Source organism: Manis javanica, chromosome 7 (assembly GCF_040802235.1).
Source record: "Manis javanica isolate MJ-LG chromosome 7, MJ_LKY, whole genome shotgun sequence".
NCBI classification, from domain to species: domain Eukaryota; kingdom Metazoa; phylum Chordata; class Mammalia; order Pholidota; family Manidae; genus Manis; species Manis javanica.
In genome coordinates, this window is record NC_133162.1 from 73004517 (window position 1) to 73023297 (window position 18781).

An 18781-nucleotide genomic window follows, 5' to 3' on the forward strand; every position below is an offset into this window, starting at 1 on the left:
GTGGATTTTTATGGAGGTGGACCCAGCAATCTATGTGTTGGTAGAAGCTGCCCTGGTGATATTCCAAGGTGGCCTGAGGACAGGGGTAAGGAGCACTGATGATGCTGTGATGTGCCCCCCACCCCCACCCCGAGAGCTTCTCAATACCTGTGGAGCCCACACCCCTCAACAGTATGTCAGGGCAAGGATGCTAGAGCCAAGTCCTAATCCTGGGCAAGTGGTTGGCTATGATTGGCTGACCATTCACCATGTGCTTGGCACAGAGCTCTGCCTTCACAGGCACTCCCTCTTCTTATCCTCCCTCTTCCTTCTGAGAGACAGATGCTTACAGTTGGGAAAACTGAGGCTCAGAGACAGAAAGCAGAGAGCAGGAATCTCCTGCAGACTGCAGTGCAGCTGTCCCATGGGGCTCCAGGGATGCAGAAGTGTGAGGAGGAGCTTCTTGGGGAATCACAGACTGTCACCTTTGGACTCCACCCCAGCTCAACCTCTGACCTCCCTTCGAGGGACCTTAGGGAGGTGACACCCATTCCCTCTCTGCTGGGTAAGGAAGATCCTTTCTGCTGCTCTGATGTTCTGCTTCCTGAGTTACCCTTCTGATGGTCCCAAAGGCAGCAAGCCCAGGGTTTCACCTCTGCCTTCTACAGATGGCCCTGTGGTCAGGTCCCTGGGCATGCACATGGGGAGGTAAGAGCCATGACCACATATGTGAATACAGGTGTATGCACATATGCATATATGTGTGCATATACATGGGTGTACAGAGGTTTACATGTGAGGTCCCCACAGACCTTTTTCTAAGAGGGCAATACCCCCACCACAGTGTCAGGTGTCAAGACCCCCAAGGGGTGGGGCAGTGGAGAGAGGGTGGAAGGGCCTCAAGCGGTCCAGGCTAGAACACAGCCTCCAATGGGCCCTTTGGGTGGTCACACAGAGCGCCAAAGCACCCCTCTTCCTTCTGTATTCACAGGAGCCTGTTTGCAGTGAAGTCCTCCTCAGCCTGTCCCTTCCCACTCAGCTCCCTTCCCTGGGCTTAAGTCTGAGGATGCAGCCTTGGTTCCGTTATTAGCACCAGAAGTAGAGCCCACCATGGCAAATTCAAACCCATGAATCCAAGGTCTGGTGGCTGCAGGGTGGCTCTCCTGAGCCGGCAGGGTTGTGTCCTGGCCTCCTGCCAGGAGGCCCGCTGTGGACATCTCTGCTGGCAGAGCCCCTAGCCAGCCTCTATTCTGGCAGCTCCTCCTCCTGCCTGGGAGGGTGACTTCACTTTGACTTCATATCTGCAGAGTGATGTGCAGATCTCTTATTCAGCCCTGAGCTCAGTCAGGCAAGAGGGCAGGGTTTGTGCACAACAGAAACAAGAGACACTGAAGTAGGGGTACCCCAGGCCTGGGTACTCTGGACCCTTCAGCCCCAAGGCCCCATGGGCTTCCAGTCCTCTGCCCCTAGGTGGAGGCCAGACCTCAAAAGGCAGCTAGGAGGTGGGAAGAGAACAGCGGGCTTTCCCGCAGAGGCCTAAAATCCACCTCTAACTCACCCCAGAATCCCTGTTAGGAGCCCAGAATCTCCCCCCTTTTAGGATTGGATATGTTGGACATATTTCTTTGGGAAAAAGATTAAATTCTTTTGGGCTCCAGTTCCTCCCTGCTGCTCACTCTCCTACCCAGTCGGTCCCACATCCCAACACTTCTGTTTGGAGAGGGTTGGGTGGAAATGCACCCTCCAAGCACTCTATTAGGCCACCAGCGCCAGGTCTCTTTGAAAGATGTGCTTAGAGCCAGTTTCCTTCTCCCACTCGCTGGAACAGTCCTAAAAAGTGGGCATCACAATCTAGCCCTAGGAGACCCCTATCCTCTCCCCCCGCGCGGCCGCAGCATCGTAAGCATCTGTCTTCCCCAGACTGAGCAGAGCGCTCCGTCTCCCCTTTCCTTGCACAGGTTCTCCCTCTCTTCTCGCCTGGGTCCCCAAGAGAGACCGCGCTCCCCGCTCTGAGAAATGGCGGAGGATGCGCTCCGCGCGGAGACCCCCCCAGGCCGGGCGCCTGCCCGGTCTCCACGTCCGCTCGGACGCACCCCCACCAGTCCACCCAGAGCCCGCATCCTCGCGCTGCTTCTCTGCGCAGCACAGAGGGCAAGCGCAGGGGCTACAAGCGGGCGCACAGGCCGAGAAAGAGGGGCTGTGCGCGCGAAGGGACGCACACTGGGGCCGCGGTGACTGGCCCGCACCCTGCTCCTCCTCGCGCCCCGCCCGGCCCGCAGCCCTGCCCAGTCCGTCTCCCGCCCGCGCCCCGCAGGATCCGCCCAGGCGCCCCGCCCCCTCGCCCCCTCGCCCCGCCCCGGCCGCCTCTCCCGCGCGGCCCGTGCCCGCCCCGCCGCAGTCCCGACCCGAACCCACCGCACGGCGGCAGAGAGTGCCCCGGAGTCCGCGCCCGCCGCTCTGCGCCTCAGTGTCCGCCGCGTCCCGGCGGGCATGGGGCGGCCCACCTGAGCTCCGCAGCCCGCGCCGCCCCTCTGGCCGCGGTCTCAGTGCTCCCGCGATGGCGAAGGCAACGGCCGGCGCCGTGGGGCTGCGGGTGCTGCTACTGCTGTTGCTCGGCGAAGGTGAGTCCTGCTGGCCGGGCTCGCGGCGCCGGGCGAAGTTGGCGCCGCGTGGCGGAGCGGACGCGTTCGGAAACGCCTTTCTCTCGGTGGCGGCAGCGGGCTGCGCAGGTGCGGGCCGCCGGGGTTCGGCTGGAGCGAGACGGTGCGGCGCTCGGGCGCCTCCGCCCCGGCTGGGCGCGTCCCGGGCGCTCCGGCCCGAGCTGCAGCTGCGCGTCCCAGCCGGGCTGCGCCTTGGGCGGCGGCCGCGTCTTGGAGCCACCAGCACTGATCTTGTCGCCGGTTGGGCACAGGCGGGGAGGACGGGAGAGGCAGCCCTGGAAGCTCGCGACTTGGGCGGGGAGCGCTCATTCCGCCCCCCTGTTTCTCCTGCAGCCGCTTCCCCGTCTTGGCTCCTGTGCACGCTCGGCGTCGGGGCATCTTCCCGCTCTGGTGCCCTGTCCCTCCGCGGGATGCGGAGGAAAGCTGACCTTCTATAAAAGGTTGATTTTCCCTTGTGCGGTTTTGCTACCCTAATCTTTTTTTAAAAAAACGAAAGCAAGTGTTTTATGGGGAGACTGCCCTCAAGGGCGCTCTCAGACCGGCCTAGCGAAGCCGACTGTGGACCCGTGCGGCCCGCATCCCACCTGGGGCTTCAGTGTCGCGCGCCGCTGCGGGTCAGGAACGCTTGAAGGCGCGGCCTTTGGGACCATCTCATGGCTCTGGGCGAACCTTTACCAAGTACTTTTGACCATCTTGGGGCGGAATAGGGCTGTGTGCCGCCAGCGTCGGTGTTGGGAGGATTAGATGCGGCCTTGTAAAGGCTAGGCACCGCCCCCACCCCCAAACCGTGACGGGATGAACCCCAGGGCTGTGGAATCTTTGACTCCCTTTACCACACATTTTCGTTTCCCTCAAACTGGCCTTGACTTGATCCCCTCTTGCAGCACTTATGCATGCACCGAATTTCAGAGAGAAGGAGCTCCTGCCACCCTCCCCCAGTGCTTACAAAGGGCCTTCTTTCCCTGTGGCCTTTGGGAACAGAAGGGTGACCGCCTGCCTGTAGTCCCTGGTCATGCACAGACTCTTGAGTTCACAGGCCACCCAAGGCTTCATTTGTGTGACTGGATCCTGAGCTCAAGGGGCAGATATTGAAGCCAGAACGGGTCCCAGACCATGTGGGAAGGGCAGGGGAGAAGCCCTTTCCTTGGCCTGGTAAAGAGTTGGGGGAGAGGAAGCCTGTTTCCAGTATATGGACTCTGGGATCACAATGCTGCTGGGAAAGGGAGGTAGGAGGCTGCCAGCAAGGCAGAAGTAAACACAAACAGAATGTTCTGAGGATTTCCTATTACTCTGGGTTGCATCTTTGTAACTGTGGTCATGTGGTCAGGTGTGAGTCTGTGCTCCTACCTACTGGGCAGCCAGGGCTAGCCCGCATCCTCAGGGGATTTCCTGGTGCCCTCGCCACAGCCTCGTGCTTATCTGGGGTGTCCTGGGAAGACTGAGGGAGCTGTTCTTCAGGGGCCAGGCCACGAGGGTCCTCTTGTGGCTTTGGCAGGAATGGCTTTCCACACCCCTGGCCCATGGAGTTCGGTAACCCAAGGCAGGCTCTCAAACACAGGGAAAGTGAGCCCTGTGCCCCGCCTACCCTCCCCTTGGAATTACCAAGAAATCACCATTGGTGGCATTGAGAGTGGAAACTTGGCCTAGCAGCACCCAGGAGGACATCTGGGGCCTTTGGAGAGGCCTGTAGTCACCTTTCGCCCGGAGCAGCACCCTGGAGCTGCTGAGCTTGGCTCTGTGAGCTGCTGCACACCGCTGCTAGAGAGTCCTGGGGTGGCCCACCATGCTAGGAGCAGCTTGGGGTCCTGGCGCCCTCTTGTGGATACAGCGCTCCTGTGGCCAGCCTGTTTCCAGCCCTTCTGGGTCTCTACATGAAGGAAGGCGTTTCCCCCTCTGGACCAGACGCTTCCCCAAGACAGAATATTCCCTTCTGTGCTGGGAACTGATAGGAGGGGGCAAGCAGGAAGGCAACCCAGGTGAGAGGTAGCGGCCTAGACCAGAGCTCAGGGGAAGGAGCTGCTCTGCCTCAGGACTGGAGAGGTGGGTGCAGGGCCCCAGGAAGCCCAGAGCAAGGCCACAAAACATAAACACGGCCCCATGGCCTGCCTCTGCATGTGGGCACACTCTTATTGGGTGTGACTGCACACTTTCAGAAAAAGGTGCCGACCCAAACACAGAACCCCAGGGCAGGGCAGGCTTCCCACACCCTGGCATCCTTGCTCACTCTCATGTGTGTACACACACATGCACACAAACACACACCTTGCATCTGTGCTTGCTTCCTCGCTCACGTTCTGTTATCACCAAGACACACTCCTGCCTTTTCTCAAGGATATGTGACTATGCTCTCCCACAGCACGGCATGGCCCCCCCACACTCCACCATGACCCAGGGGGCCCAGCCCTGCCACTCACAGGGATACCTGCCTTATCCCCTCATACAGCCAGGAGCGAAGGCCATCAGCCCCAGGCATCCTGGAAGCAGAGCTAGGGAAATCTCCACCTAAAAGTTGCTCTAGAAGAGTTCCTAGCCTTTTGATATCCAACACAGTTACACCTACCAGGTTGCATAGATGAGGAAGTAGTCCCAGTGTCTGGGGCTCCCCCTGCATGTTCCGGTTGGACCCCTCACCCCATGCATCTCACTGACTCCTCCAGCTTTTCAGTGAACCTCACATCGCTCATCTTCCTGGCCTGACATCGGGTTCCATTTTTCTAGCACTTCTGGCTTTAAGGAAGGACTTGCCCTCCCTGCCTGCGGACCCCTAGGCCTTTCACCACCAGGCACTGAAGAAGGGAAATGTTGCCATGACTTGGCAGGCTCCGTTTCCAGGCTGCCAGGCTAGTACCTCTCCAGTGGGGCCTGGGAAGGCCACTTACACTATGAAGGCACTGCAGGTGCCAGAACACCCCTGCCTGAAGGCAGCCCCTTCTCTTTTGGCCCCTCCCTCTCTTTGGCCAAGGGTTGGGGGAAGATGTCCTGCTTCAGCAGGCTTGCTGGGCCCTCCCCTCTTTCTCCTAACCAGTGAAGCCCCTCTGCCCTCTTGGAGCTGCTTTTGAGGCCCAACCTCCCTGGGGAGAGGGGCTGGCCCAGCCCAGCGGGTGGTCTCCTGGTGGTGCAACCTGAGGGCACAGAGCAAACAGGAAAGTTTATTGAGCCCATTGCTAAATTGCCTTTATTCTGCAGAATTGCTTTAGGGACAGCTAAGTAAATCACTGTTTCCTTGGTGGTGTGAAGAAAATGGGATGCATTCACCTAATGGGGAGCTAATGGCCTTTTAGCAAGGGGAAGAGAAAACTAATTTAAAATTATGGTGTCTGCTAAAATGGAGCCCGGGGTGTCAAGGGGAAGGGAGGGCCTGGAAGCTGCAACCTCCCCTGTGGCCTTTGCCCTTCTGTGACCTGAGAGGACTCCTCTGTCCTCTGGTCCTAACTGGAGAAGGTTGTTGTCAGCAGCAGCCACCAGACAGGGGCTCAAAGCCTGCTGGCCCTGTGTTGATCACTGCCTGTTTGCTAGCTCACTGTAACCTCCTGGAACCTTGAGCACAAGCCTTGTTTTCCTATTTCACAAGTGAGGAAAAGGCCTCCCCAAGGTCTGTGCACCCTGCTGTGGAGAGGACTCAGTGACCTCAGCACTCTCCTCCTGCTTTCAGCAAGTGCCTTTCTGTACAAGTGGTGGCAGGGACCAGAGATGGGACTGAGGAGGGGTCCTGGGAGGGGAAGGCGGCCCTGAGCCTACTCACCTACTGGTAACTGACCTGGAGGGCACCAGGGCCCTGGGGCAGCCTCACAAAGAAGTGTTAGTGAAGTGTGGCTTGGTGCTTGACACCCAGAACAGCAGCCTCTCTGGTCCTGGCTCATTTCTCAGGCAGGACCACTGCTTTAGCTGATGGGTGGGAATCCTAGGGGCCTAGGGTGGCAGGAAGAGGCGCCTGTGCTGGCAGAGGCTGACATGCTGGGGTGGGGAGAGGGAAGTGGGGATGGAGATGGAGGGTGTTCAGGGGGTGAGGGTGCAACTGGGCCTCCTTGTCCAGGACTGGGCCCTCCCCCCCAGGCCTCCAGGGCAGGCTGGGGGAAGAAGGCAGCAACTGGGCCCCCAGGAATAAAAGCAGCAACAGAGGGGCCCCCTACCCACCAGCGCTTCCTCTGTCTTGTGGAGATGGCTGTGCTTCCACTGTGGGACCGTTCCCCCTTCCTGTGAGTATGGGGGTCTATGCTCCCTGGGGGAGGGTGGGTTGTGCTTGGCTCCAGGTTGCAGCCACTCAGCTCAGGTGCCCCTCCTCGTCCTCCTCCCTCCAACATTCCTCCCCCATACATTCTCCTCCTCATTTCTGCAGTTGTTTTTCTGAGTGGGTGAGACCTAGTAGTAACAATAACCATAATGGCGATCATCCCACAAGCATTCCCGAGGGACCACCTCTGCCTGGGGGGCTTCTCCAGGGCTGGGGATACACTTGGAAAGATGGTAGGAGGGTCCTTTGACTCAAGGCTGTCACTTTGCAGGAAGGGACAGGCAGCAGAGGAATGGCTTAAGTGTGTGTGTGTATGTGTGTGATTTCCAACAGAGTTCAAGCAAAGCTTGGCTTAGGGGTGGGGTGGGGGAAGGGTGGTGGGCAGGCCAGCAGAGAAGTGGCCCTCCTGGCCAAGGCTGCAGGGAGTGAAAGCACAGGGGGCTTAGTGCCCTCGTCCCCCTCCCTCCCCCTCACTTACCTCCTAGGTCTGTGAGCACCCTCTCGCATGCTCTTTGAGGTGGGAGTGCTTTGGCCTCTGGAAGGCTGTGGAGTCAGTATTACTCAAGGCAGGCCCAGGATGTCCCTCTGGTGGCCTGGGAAGATGCTCCTGGGGAACTTGTAGGGGTGAGAAGGCTTGGACTTTCAGAGCCCACCTGGCTCCCCCACCATAGAACTGCAGCCCAGAAGTGTGGTGGGGGTGTACATGACCCCAAGAGGCCCTGGGCTGGGAGGCAGTCCAGGCTCCACCTGAGCCCCCAAGGAGAGCAGGTGGCCAGCCCCGAGCAAACACCTCTGTTTGCTTTTCCCTTGTGGTTGGCTCCACGAAGTACAGCAGCCAGGGCATTGCTGCAAAAGGTCACCTGTGCACCTGGACAGGTGTGTGCCCACCTGGTGCGTTAGTGGTGCAGGCTCTGCATGACATCAGCGATCCCCAGTGAGGGCAGGGACTGCAGCTCTGCAGCAGGCAGTTCTGGGACCTGCTCACAGGAGATGCCTGGGTCTCTGCAGACCCAGGTCCTGGGGGCCCCAGCCTTGCTCCCAAACTCTGATGCCTGCAGCCGCCCCTCATCATAGTCTTGGGCCTTTGGTCCTCTGTGACATCAGGTGCTGGTGTCTGGGTTCTGTGGGATCTGGGGTTCCAGAGAAGTACCAGAGGGGTCATGGCCTAGGCGGAAGGGGTGAAGCTCTGAGCCCTGCCACAAGCACCAGCCCTGATCCAGTCTCTGATAGAGCAAGGTCCTGTTGCTAAACTAACTCAAAAGGCCCCTGGCAAGATAATGGCCATCAAAACAGGTCCCAGTGCCCCCATGTTAATCTATGTGATTGCCAGAAAATGCTAATGATTCTCACTCTTTCAGAAAGAGAAAAAAAAGAAATGTAAGTTCCTGAAATTACATTAATGGCCTGGCAAGTATGTACCCTCTGTGCCAGGGCCAGAGGGTACAGTGTGTGGGGGAGCAGCTGGGTGCACAGGGTGACGGTGGGCATCTGAGCACAGGCAGGCATTTATTGAGTTCCTCTAACATTTCTTGCGTGAAACAAAGACGCAGGAACAGTGAATGATTGAAAGACACAGGAGCTGGGAACTGGGAGCTGGTCCTGGGCCAGGACAGGCTTCCTCCTGCTGTCCCATCCGGCCCTTCCAGTGTTTGCTGTGGGGTGTCTAAGTCTCTTTTCTGGGAAGGAGAAAGGGGTGGAGTTGGGGAGTAGGGTTCTGTCCCAGCTGCTCACCTAGCCCAGGGACCATGCAGCTGTCCTCCATCTGTGGAAGCAGGGTTAACTGGCACTTACAGCCTTGGGGACATGCTTTGTCACTGGAGGAGCTGAGACTTGTCAGGTGGGCTGGCCGCGGTGGTCTTCATGAGACCCATCCAGCAGGATTACAGGTGACTCCACAGGGCCTTCAAAAGTCTTGACTGAGGACCCACTCAAATCTTTGCTCCCCAGCCTCCCACTCTCCTGCATCTGCCAGGGCAGGTGACACCTCACTTGGTAACAGCCCCCACAGTCTCAGTGATGTAACACAGTCTGTTCATCTCCTGCTCAGGGTGCCTAAGGCCCCACGCCCGGCCATGTGCACAGGAAGGGGCCCATGCCACTCGGCCCACGTTCCACGAGCTGGAGTCTTGTCATACTGCCCTTCTCTCTACAAGGGAGGCCCGGACTACAGAGGAGAGCCTGGTGGGTGGGGGAACATGCTGGGGTAACTGCACACACTCTTAAGGGAACCCTCTCCAGACTTGCACCCCTGAGCACTGGCTCTTCCAGGCAGGCTTCTCCTGGTCAGCACAGCCAGGGCCTGTGCTGGGCCTAGCAGCTTGCGGGGTTGGGGGAGCAAGTGGCAAATAATTTGTTGACTTTTTTTTTATTCAGGTAACATTCACATACCATGAAACCAGCTGTTTTAAAGTGAAGAATTCAGTGGCATTTGGTACATTTCATGGCTTTGCACAGATGTCACCTCCAAGTCGTCCCAAAACACTTCCATCACCACAAAGGAAACCCCTCCCATTAGGCTTTTCTGCCCTCCCCACCCCCAAACCCCGGTAACTACAACTCTGTGGTCGGACTCTGTGGATTTGTCCATCTCAGATACTTACATGAACAGATCGTTGTGTCTGGCATCTTCCACTTAGCATGATGTTTTTGAGGTGTGTCCACATTGCAGATGTATCAGGACTTCATTTCTTTGTAGGGTGGTAATTTTCCATTGAATGTATAAACACATTTGTTCAGCCACTCACCTGTTTGTGGACTTTTGGGTGCTTCCACCTCTTAGCTCTGAGTAGTGCTGTTGTGAACATTCATGCACAGCTATCTGTTGGACCCCCTGTTCTCAGTTCTCTTAGGCATACACCTAGGAATGGGATTGCTGGGCCATATGGTGACTGCTTTATTTTTTGAGGAACTGCCAAAGTGTTTTCCACAGTAGCTGGACTGTTTACATTCCCACAGCAGTGTACAAGGGTTCCAACATCACCACATCCTCACCATCCCTGGTTATGTTGTCTTTGTTCTGTAACGATAGCTGTTCTAGTGGGTATAGGGTGGTATCTGGTCATCGTTTTGATTTGCATGCTCTTAATGATCAGGTGTTTTTGGCCACTTGTATCTTTGGAGAAATGTCTGTTCAGGTCTTTGCCTATGTTTTAATTGGGTCGGGTGTCTTTTTGTTGTTGGGTTTACTTTGCTTCATCAAATCTGCTCCAAGTACTGCTGAGGAACAGTTTCATCCAGTGGCATTTCTGTCAGTTTTAAGCCCCAGATCCCTTTTGAGGAGAACGTGGATTCATTGGATGTCCTGTGGGGCTGAGTCACCATGATCCCACTGGGACCCTGAGGTTATTCTCGGAAGACCTGGGACCTAAAGCCCCACTGAGCTCAAGGGTCCCAGAAGTGGTGATATCATAGCTTGTGTGTGAGACGCCAGTGCCCAGGGACTGCTCTATGAAGAAGGGGGACAGGGTGGGTTGCCAGGACTAGTGGCCCACCCGGCCCCCCTGTTGGCAGCAGGGGAACCCAGGGCTATCCTGTCTTGCTAACCCTCCATCCAGACTCTAAAAATAACCAGGCAGATCCAGGGTAAGTTGATTACTGTAATTGCAGCTGTGTGATGTCATACTGCCAGCCCCTTGAACCTGTTTTCCTGGGACAGCAGTGCGTAGTGAGGCAGTGCCCCTCCAACACACACACACATACCTAGAAGCTTAGGAGTGCTGGGGAGCCAGCATGGGGGCAGGAAGGCCCTGATTGAGGAGCTGGAAGCCTTTGTGGGCCCTGAGCAGAACCAATTCCAGAGTGGGGGAGAGGATGGAGAACTGGCTTCTGTCAACAGGGGCTCCATGCCTGGGCCACCCCAGCAGTGCTTCCTTCCAAGGAGAAACTCCATCCTGGTATACAGCTGGGGACTGTCTCAGAGAGGCTCAATGTCGAGCTGGACACACAGCGAGGTGGTAAAAGAGCGTGGAGCGTGGCCTTGGGCCCAGCTCTGCCCTAGTCTTTCTGCTTTTTGTGTTATGCTGAAAACTCTCCTTTGAATGTAGGCTCATGCCTTTTTGCCTCATCTAGGAAGACATGTGTGGTCCTAGTCCTGTTCCAGCCCTCCAGGGAGCACCCAGACCAGAGCCTACCCCGGTTTCTGTCATGCCTATGAAACTGCCTCTTGGCCTCTGGTCAGGAAGTTCAATCAGCAAATGCTCCTGTACTCACGGATGTGAAGGAAATGGGATTCTGGTCTAAAGGAGCCTCAGCATCTGGTGCAACCCTCTGATTTTACAGATGGAGAAACTGAGGCCAGAGAGAGGCAGTGGTTATCCCATGTGGGGAGGCATCAATTGAGGACTCAGTTGCTGTGACTCTGGAATTTGGTGCCTTTTTACTCTTGAAGTTGGGGTTTCTGTGGTCCAATGGTCTCATGGGCTTGATAAGTGCATCCCAGTGCAAGTGCGTGAGCCACAGCATTGGTCCACTGGGGCACACAGTGGGGCCTTCAGGACTTCCCAACTTGTCTGGGCCCTAGTCCATGCTGTGCCCAAACCTGACTCCTGGAGCCTTCCCAAGCCTTTTCCCTCTACCCTCCCAGCAGAGCAGACTCTCAGGCCTTCTTTGTCCCTCCTACCCCCAGGGAGAGCCCACCCCTGCTGCACCTCCCCATGCTTACAGGGTAGTGGGGAGAGGAGAGAGAAGCTGGCCTGAAGTGGCAGGCAGGGGACGTGGGGGCCCCCAGAGGGAGCACTACTGGCATCCTGAGCCTGCCCCACAGAGGAGGGAGTATGTGCTGGGGGCACGAGGGCAGGCCTACTTGGCTCGAGTCTCCAAGCCCCTGAGCCCAAGGGGTATTCTTTGAGAGGGCTGACTTGGCCCCTATCTGCTCCTCTATAATTTGTCAAGGAGCACATCCACATCACAGGATGGCCTTCCTGGGGAAGGAGCCCCCAGCTTGAGCTGCAGCGGTCATGGTGAAACCCAGCTCTGACCAACAGGCTGCCGAAGGCTCAGGGAGATCCCTTTGTGGCGGTCACCCCTTTGTGGGTGGCCCTGTGTGCATGCTGCTCTCCTAGGGGCTGCCCTGACCCCTGCCCCTGCTGGAGGCACAAGCTGAGGGTCACTGTCCACGTGCAGAAGCCTGACTTTGCCAGATCCACCTTCTCGAGTGTTTCTTAATACTAGGACCTGACAGGTTTGGGGGAAGGACACCTCGAGGCTGACTTCTGTGTCTAGTGGGGACAAGCTGATCAGGCCCCTAGCAGAGTAGGCACCTGGCAGGTGCTCTCCCTGCACACAGCAACCGTCACTGTGTCTGTCCCTGTCAGATGGGTGCTGCCTAAGCAGACTCCCACCTGGCCACACTTTCCTGAGCCTTCACCCACTTCACTGAAATGTTAAACAGAAAGGTTATATGAGGAAATTTTCAGGGGCACTTGCTTTTAGAGGAGGCTGAGGGAAGTGGTGGATGGTTATTTATGGGGGCATTTTTAGCCTGGTGTGCAAGCAGGTTGGTGGGTGGCCTGGGTCCCAGGTCACAGTGCCTTGGCTTCTCTCCCTGTGTGTGTGGCTGTCACTGAGCAGAGAGCAGAGTGGATGGGGACTATCCACACCAGCCCAAGCAGGATCCTCAGCTGAAGTCCTGGCTTACTGTTCGTGTGGCCTTACAAGGTACTTAGCCACTCTCTGCCTTAGTTTCCCCATCTGTAAGGCAGGCATCACAGTCATCCTTATCTCTGGCAGTTGTGTTAAGTGGGATGATGCGGGTGGAGCACTTTAGAACAGGGCCTCTCACAAAGAATGTGCTGTGGAAGTCTTGCTGGTTAGTGTTGAATGTGAGCAAAAAGAGGGCTCAGTGGCCAACATGGGGAGGACCATCTCTGTTCAGGGAGCTTGCCATAGGTGGGGTGGCAGATTTAAGTCTGAGTCTCCATGCCCTTCGTGGGTGTGGGGGACAGTTACCTGGGAGGAGGCTGCAGGGTCAAAGCTGGTAATGTCCTCACTGGTCACCCACAGACCAAACTGCACACCCAAATTTAGCTGTGGCCTCAGGGCGCAAGAGCCCTGGAGTGAGGGGCCCTTGTGACCTGTATATGGTCATCATCAGGCCACTTGGGTGGCCAGTCTTTTTCCAACCAGGCCTTGCCCTGGGTAAGAAATTAATTGTAACCTAATTGGCAGTTTCCTTTGCATAGAGGCCGGAAAGAGCTGCCAGCAAGGCTGGTGATTAACTTCGGCAGCAGCTGGGAAATCACATTTGGGCAGGAGTGTCCATCATCTCAGCAAGGTCGCTGCAGCTGGTCTGGATGGGTGTGGGAGGTGGCCGCTTTGCATGCTGGGAGCAGAAGACTGGGGCCTGTGTGTGAAGGCTGAGTCTGGGCTGCTGGCTCCTTTGCTCTGGGGTTGCAGACCTCAGCTGTCAACCTCACTCCCCAAAACCTCAACCATGCCTGACCCCTTCCCCACTCTTGGCAGAGGGCTGCATGGATGATGTGGGGGTGTCAGGAGCCCCCAGCCCTGACTGCATTTTCCACCATGAGTGCAAGAGGTGAATTCTGAGTTTCTGTTTCCCAGCGTTGATTGGGAAGAGTGATGTCTCTGGCCTGTAGTTAGAGCTCAGGTGAAGTCTGTGAGGAATAGCATTCCACAGAGGTGGAGGGGTGTGCCTACATGTGCAGGGCCGGCAGTGCTGCTCCAGGCCACCAGCCACCCCGCCCAGCCAGGACCCAAGAGGACAGGTGTCTGGGGAGACACTGCATCCCACCTTGGATCCCTGGCCTTTCCCCACTGTGCGCCACACAGTGAGGGTCAGGCTGGAGGGGGTGATGGTTGGCAGGGCTCTGAGCTGTGTATGAGGCCCCTGACCAGATAGGCAGGATGGAGCCCTGGGCTTGGAGCTAAATGAGCCTTCAAGAGCATGGAGAGTCCCAGAGCTCATTCTGGGAATCCCAGGCACCTAGTGTGTGCCAGGATGGCCACTTGCTACTTCCCGTGTGCTGGGCCCATCCAGGTTGCCTTGGCTGTGTGCCCAGCCCAGCCCAGGAAGGCCATTTAGCCTTGTGGCCACAGAGGACACAGGCTCCCATGAAGCGCTGCTGGCAGCATTTGGGAAGAAGGAATTGAAGGCTGGAGCTGAGGTAGCACTGCTCTAATGGAGACTAGAGTCTGCATTGGCCACCAGGGAAGCAGCTGGCCCTGGCACTTATTGGGTGCCCAAGGTGTGCACTGAGCTGACCATCTGTCAGGCACGCCTGCAGAGGTCAGAGTTTCCTCAGTGGTTTTGCAGGCAGAGGCTTACATTCAGGGCATCAGGATTGGGACAGGCTGTCAGATTGCCCCTGAAGGAGGTGCTGGCTTACAGGTGAGTACAGACAGCTGAGCTGCCCCAGGAGCAGAGACGCCTGGCTCCCAAAATTAGGTACCTAGAACTCTGACGTCACTAGAGCTTGTCCAAGGCCATCCCATCACACTGGTTCCATGCTGGGCATCAAGCAAGGTTCTGGAGATAAAAGTGAGCAGAGAGGCCCAGTGCTGGCCCTGTGGGACTTTATAGCCCAGCTTTCCTCCCATGACTTGATGTGGGTCAAACTTGGCAAAGCTGTTCTCATTTAGAAGTTTCAGGATGGCTGGCAAAGTGATGGTGGTGATGGTGATCATGATGATGAAAGTAGTGGTGAAGGTGGCAGTGGTGGTTGGGATGAGATCGTATGGTTGTGGTGATGATGGTGATGGTCCAGGTGGTGGTGAGGATGGTTCTGGTGGTGTAGCCACCCTTGTTGAGCATTTACTAGGTGCCAGCTATTTCTCTGAGTGTTCCATGTGCATTAACTCAGCTTAGCCTCCAACAGCCCTGTGAGGTGGGAACTCTTGCTGTCCTTGGATACAGAGAACAGGGACCCAGAATTTATGTTGCTCACCCACCACACCACCATAAATGCACAGTGCTCTCACTGCCCCCAGTCCAAGTTGCCTGGCATCATTCACAAGCTGGCTTATCCTGTCTCTCCTGCCAGGTTTGCTAAGTTCATGACTTCTTGGCCCTGCAGAGCTAGACTTGTGTCTCCAGCTAGCACCCCCCACCGCAGCTTTTTGCTAACCCTGCTCTCCTAGCCAGCTGCTGCTTTCTCTCCTCAACCTTCAAAGCAGGCCCAACCCACCTGGCCAGTGGCCCTCAGGCCACCCTCCTTTCATCCCTCTGTCTTACCAGGGTGCTGTCTCCCACCTGATGGATGGCTCCCCAAGGACTGCCCCTACCTCCCATGCTGGCCTCCACTTAACCATCTGCAGCATGCAGCCTGGATCCTCCCAGATCCTACCCCACTTCTGCCTGTCTCCCAGTTCAGGCATTTTTCAGAAGGGGCAATTTAGGTCTGCCAAAGCCCCTCAGGGATAGAAAGGATTATTTTTCAATTGTGCCAGAGCAGCCAATCAACACGGATAACAGTACCATGCAGAATCAACAAGGTGGGGAGGGGGTGTGGGGGTACCCTCCCCCCATACACAGAGGTACATGCATGCACACACACTAGGCTCCCCTGTGCTTTCCATACACATGGGCAGGAATGTTCCTTGGGCCATCTTCAGTACCCACAGTTGCCTGCCAGGCTCCTGGCCCTGACCATCTGGAGCAGCCTGCTTGGGAAGGGGGCTTTGGGAAGGCATCCCAATGCTCTGCAGGACACCAGGAGGTCTTGTGATGCTCCCTCTAAGGCTTGTCAGCTCCCCATCTTGGGCCCCAGCCACCTCCAGGTACTTATTCTCTGCACAGGATGGGAGCTTTTTCAGACAGAGTGGCCTGCATACACTCAGCAGGAAGGTGTGTGACAATGCAGGTCCCACCCTGCTCACTGGGTGCTGACCAGGCTCACTGTGCTGCCACATCCCTTGGTCAGAGGTGACACCAGGGAGGCACATACTTTCCCACAAAGTCTGCTTCCCTGACACTCCTGGCAGGGCACGGTGGGTGTCTCAGTCGCCAGTGTCAAGATCCAACACATTCATCTCTCCAAAAGCTGGGATCACTAGCAGCAAGGGGCTGTGCAGCTCAGGAGCCTGGCCCTCAGGGACTGTGCGTGGCTGCGAGGCAGTCAGCCTGTGTGTGTCTGTCTCTGCTGCCTGGCTTAGGGTCTGTCAGAGCACCAAGGACACATACACCATCATTTCTCCCAAGGCAGGCAGGTGATGGAGGGAATAGGTGCCCCTCTTTCTGTAGAGTGTCCCCCAGGATCCTAGGGAGACCATGTGGAGAGGCAGAGCTGGCCACTGCTCACACTGAGCAGAGCAGAGGCCTAGCCTACTCTTACACCCTGTGCAGTCCCACCAGGCCTCTGAGCTCTCTGGCCTCAGCTTCCTCACTCACACTATCAGGCTAATGAGAGCAGCCGCTGGTGATTGTGCCATGGGAGGCACAGGCGCATCATCAGCCTCTGCTTCTCTTAGCATTAGGTGAGTGCTCTGAGGGGTAAGGGAGCAAAGGCCAACGGGAGCTGGGGTGGGGGGAAAGGGCTGAGCTGGGCCGGGGCTCTCCTGGGAGGGAGGACGGACTATGTGCCCTGGGGGCCCGGCAGGACTGGCCGAGCCAGGATTGACAGTGTTGGTGACTGTCTGAACAGAGGCCCCAGGCCTTGTGTTCCCTCACCCATGGGATGACAAGCTCCCCAGCCATTCAGTTCCCTCTTGTGCCTGGGCACTGTGGTCTGTGAGTGACGGACAGCTGGGGTGGGAGCTGCAGCAGAGACCATCTGCCCAGGGCAGCATTGGTGGGATGACAGATATGGCCAGGGACTTACTGTTCTGTTTAGCCCTGGTTCTGGCTAAAAAGATAGAGCTGTGGGCACACCTTTAAAAGCAGGATCCTCCTATGTGACACCAAAAGCCCAGGCAACAAAAGAAAATGCAGGTAAATTGGACTCCATCAAAATTTAAAACATTGATACATGAAAGGATATAATCAGCAAAGCGAAAAGTATTCTATGAGATGGGAGAAAATATTTGCAAATCACGTATCTGTTACAGGGCTAATATCTAAAACACATGAAAAACTCCTACACCTAAACAACGAACAACTCAGTTCAAAAATGGGTCAAAGGACTCAAAAGGACGTTTATCCAAAGAAGATAAACAAATAGGCAATAGCACACGAAAAGATGCTCAACATCACTAATCAGTAGGGAAATGCAAATCAAAACCACAATGAGCTCTAACTTCATACCCATTAAGATGGCTCCTATCAAGAAAGCAGAAAATCACAAGTATTGGAAAGAATTGAGAAATTGGAACCCTATGCACTGTTGGTGGGAATGAAAATAATGCAGCCACTGTGGAAAATAATATGGTGGTTCCTCAAAAAATCAAGTATGGATTTACCATGTGATCCAGAAAGTCCACTCTTCGGTATGTATTCAAAAGAATTGAAATCAGAGTCTCAAAGAGCTATTTGAATACCTACATTCATAGCAGCACTATTCACAGTAGCCAAAAGGTGGAAGCAACCCGAGTATCCATCAATGGGTGAATAAACAAAATGAGGTCTATCCACATAATGGAGTATTATTCAACCTTAAAAAGGACAGAAATTCTGACATATGCCTACAACATTGGTGAACCTTGAGGACATTATGGTAGGTGAAGTTAAGCCAGTGACAAAAAGACAAATACAATCCTAAAGACAGCATCGAATTGTGGTCACCCTGTCCTGGAGTTGGGACAGGGGGATGGAGAGTTAGTGTTGAATGGGGACTTTTTCAGCTTTACAAGATCATAGGGGTTCTTGAGATAGATGATGGTGATGGTTGCAAAGCAAAATGAATATATCGAATGCCACTGAGCTGTACACTCAAAAATGATTAAGATGGTAAATTTTATGTCACATATATTTTACCACAATTACCTAAAACAAAAATTGGAATCCCCTTCATATGCACCTCCAATTTTGTCATTTACAAATTCCATTTGAAGATATGTGCTTTTTTCCCCCAATGCAAAATTATAGTGCAGTGCCTTGCAAAAGTAGCCTCCAGCTGGGATGAAGCATAGAAATTGCAGGTGCATGAAGCATACTGCAGAGTGACCCCACCCGTGTGTGCATGCATGTGTGTGAGCACTCACATTCTGGCTAACATCTAGTTGGCAGTGTTCCTCAGTCACCAGTAAGTCATTTCCTGAGCTGGGGTCACAAGTTTTATTCTCAGCCTGATGGCTCTCCGCACCAACCACTGGCCTCAAGTAAGGGGCTAGTGCCATAACCGCACATCCCTCAAGAGTCTTATGAACACAGAGGGACATCCACACAGTTAGTCTAGCTCATCCAGCTGCTGACTGTCCACCCGTGGCTCCCAGTGCCCATCAGATCAGGCCAGAGTATCTTAGCCAGGTCTAATCTCACTTACCTTCCTGGTGAGGTAGGTGGCGCCATCCCCTCTCCTATCCTGTTCCCTATCTCGGAGTGAGTGTGAGGTGTCTGGTCTGAACAATGAGGTGGGTGGTGCCTTGACAGGCAGGGAAGATGGGAGGCAGTGGGGCTGGGGCCTAGGCTGTCCTCTAAGCTTGACTGAGACCTCTGCGTGGATGGAGCAAGGCAGTGGTCACATGCGTCTAGTGCTCAGGGCAAGGTCAGGGCTGGTGTGTGTTGCAGTGATCAGCACAGAGGCAGTAAGCAGAGCTGCGGACAGGCTGTCGTTTGCTAGGGGAGTATATGGAGGGAGAACTGGCGGCTCCCAACAGACAGAGGCCGAGAAGGAGGAAACCAGCACAGGAGGTTAGCCAGCTGGCTGACAGTAGTGAAACAGGAGAACACCAAAGATAGGAGGTCCTAAAGGCAGCCAGAGAGAAGAGAGAATACCAAGGAGTGGCAATTAGAAGGGGAATAGGGTTCTCAGCCAAAACAATGGAAGCAAAAAGACAGTGGGATGGGGCCTTTGAAAGACTT

At 55.6% G+C, this 18781-nt stretch overlaps 1 protein-coding gene across 1 annotated transcript in view; it reads left to right on the forward strand.

The window, feature by feature from the left end:
• The first annotated feature begins 2359 nt into the window (after positions 1-2359).
• The window catches only part of RET (ret proto-oncogene), a 47904-nt gene continuing 31482 nt past the window's right edge, over positions 2360-18781 (forward strand). Inside the window, exon 1 of the mRNA XM_037002903.2 lies at positions 2360-2600. Within this exon, the coding sequence (XP_036858798.1) occupies positions 2537-2600 (64 nt within the window). The 5' untranslated portion in view covers positions 2360-2536. The remainder of the gene's footprint in view (positions 2601-18781) is intronic.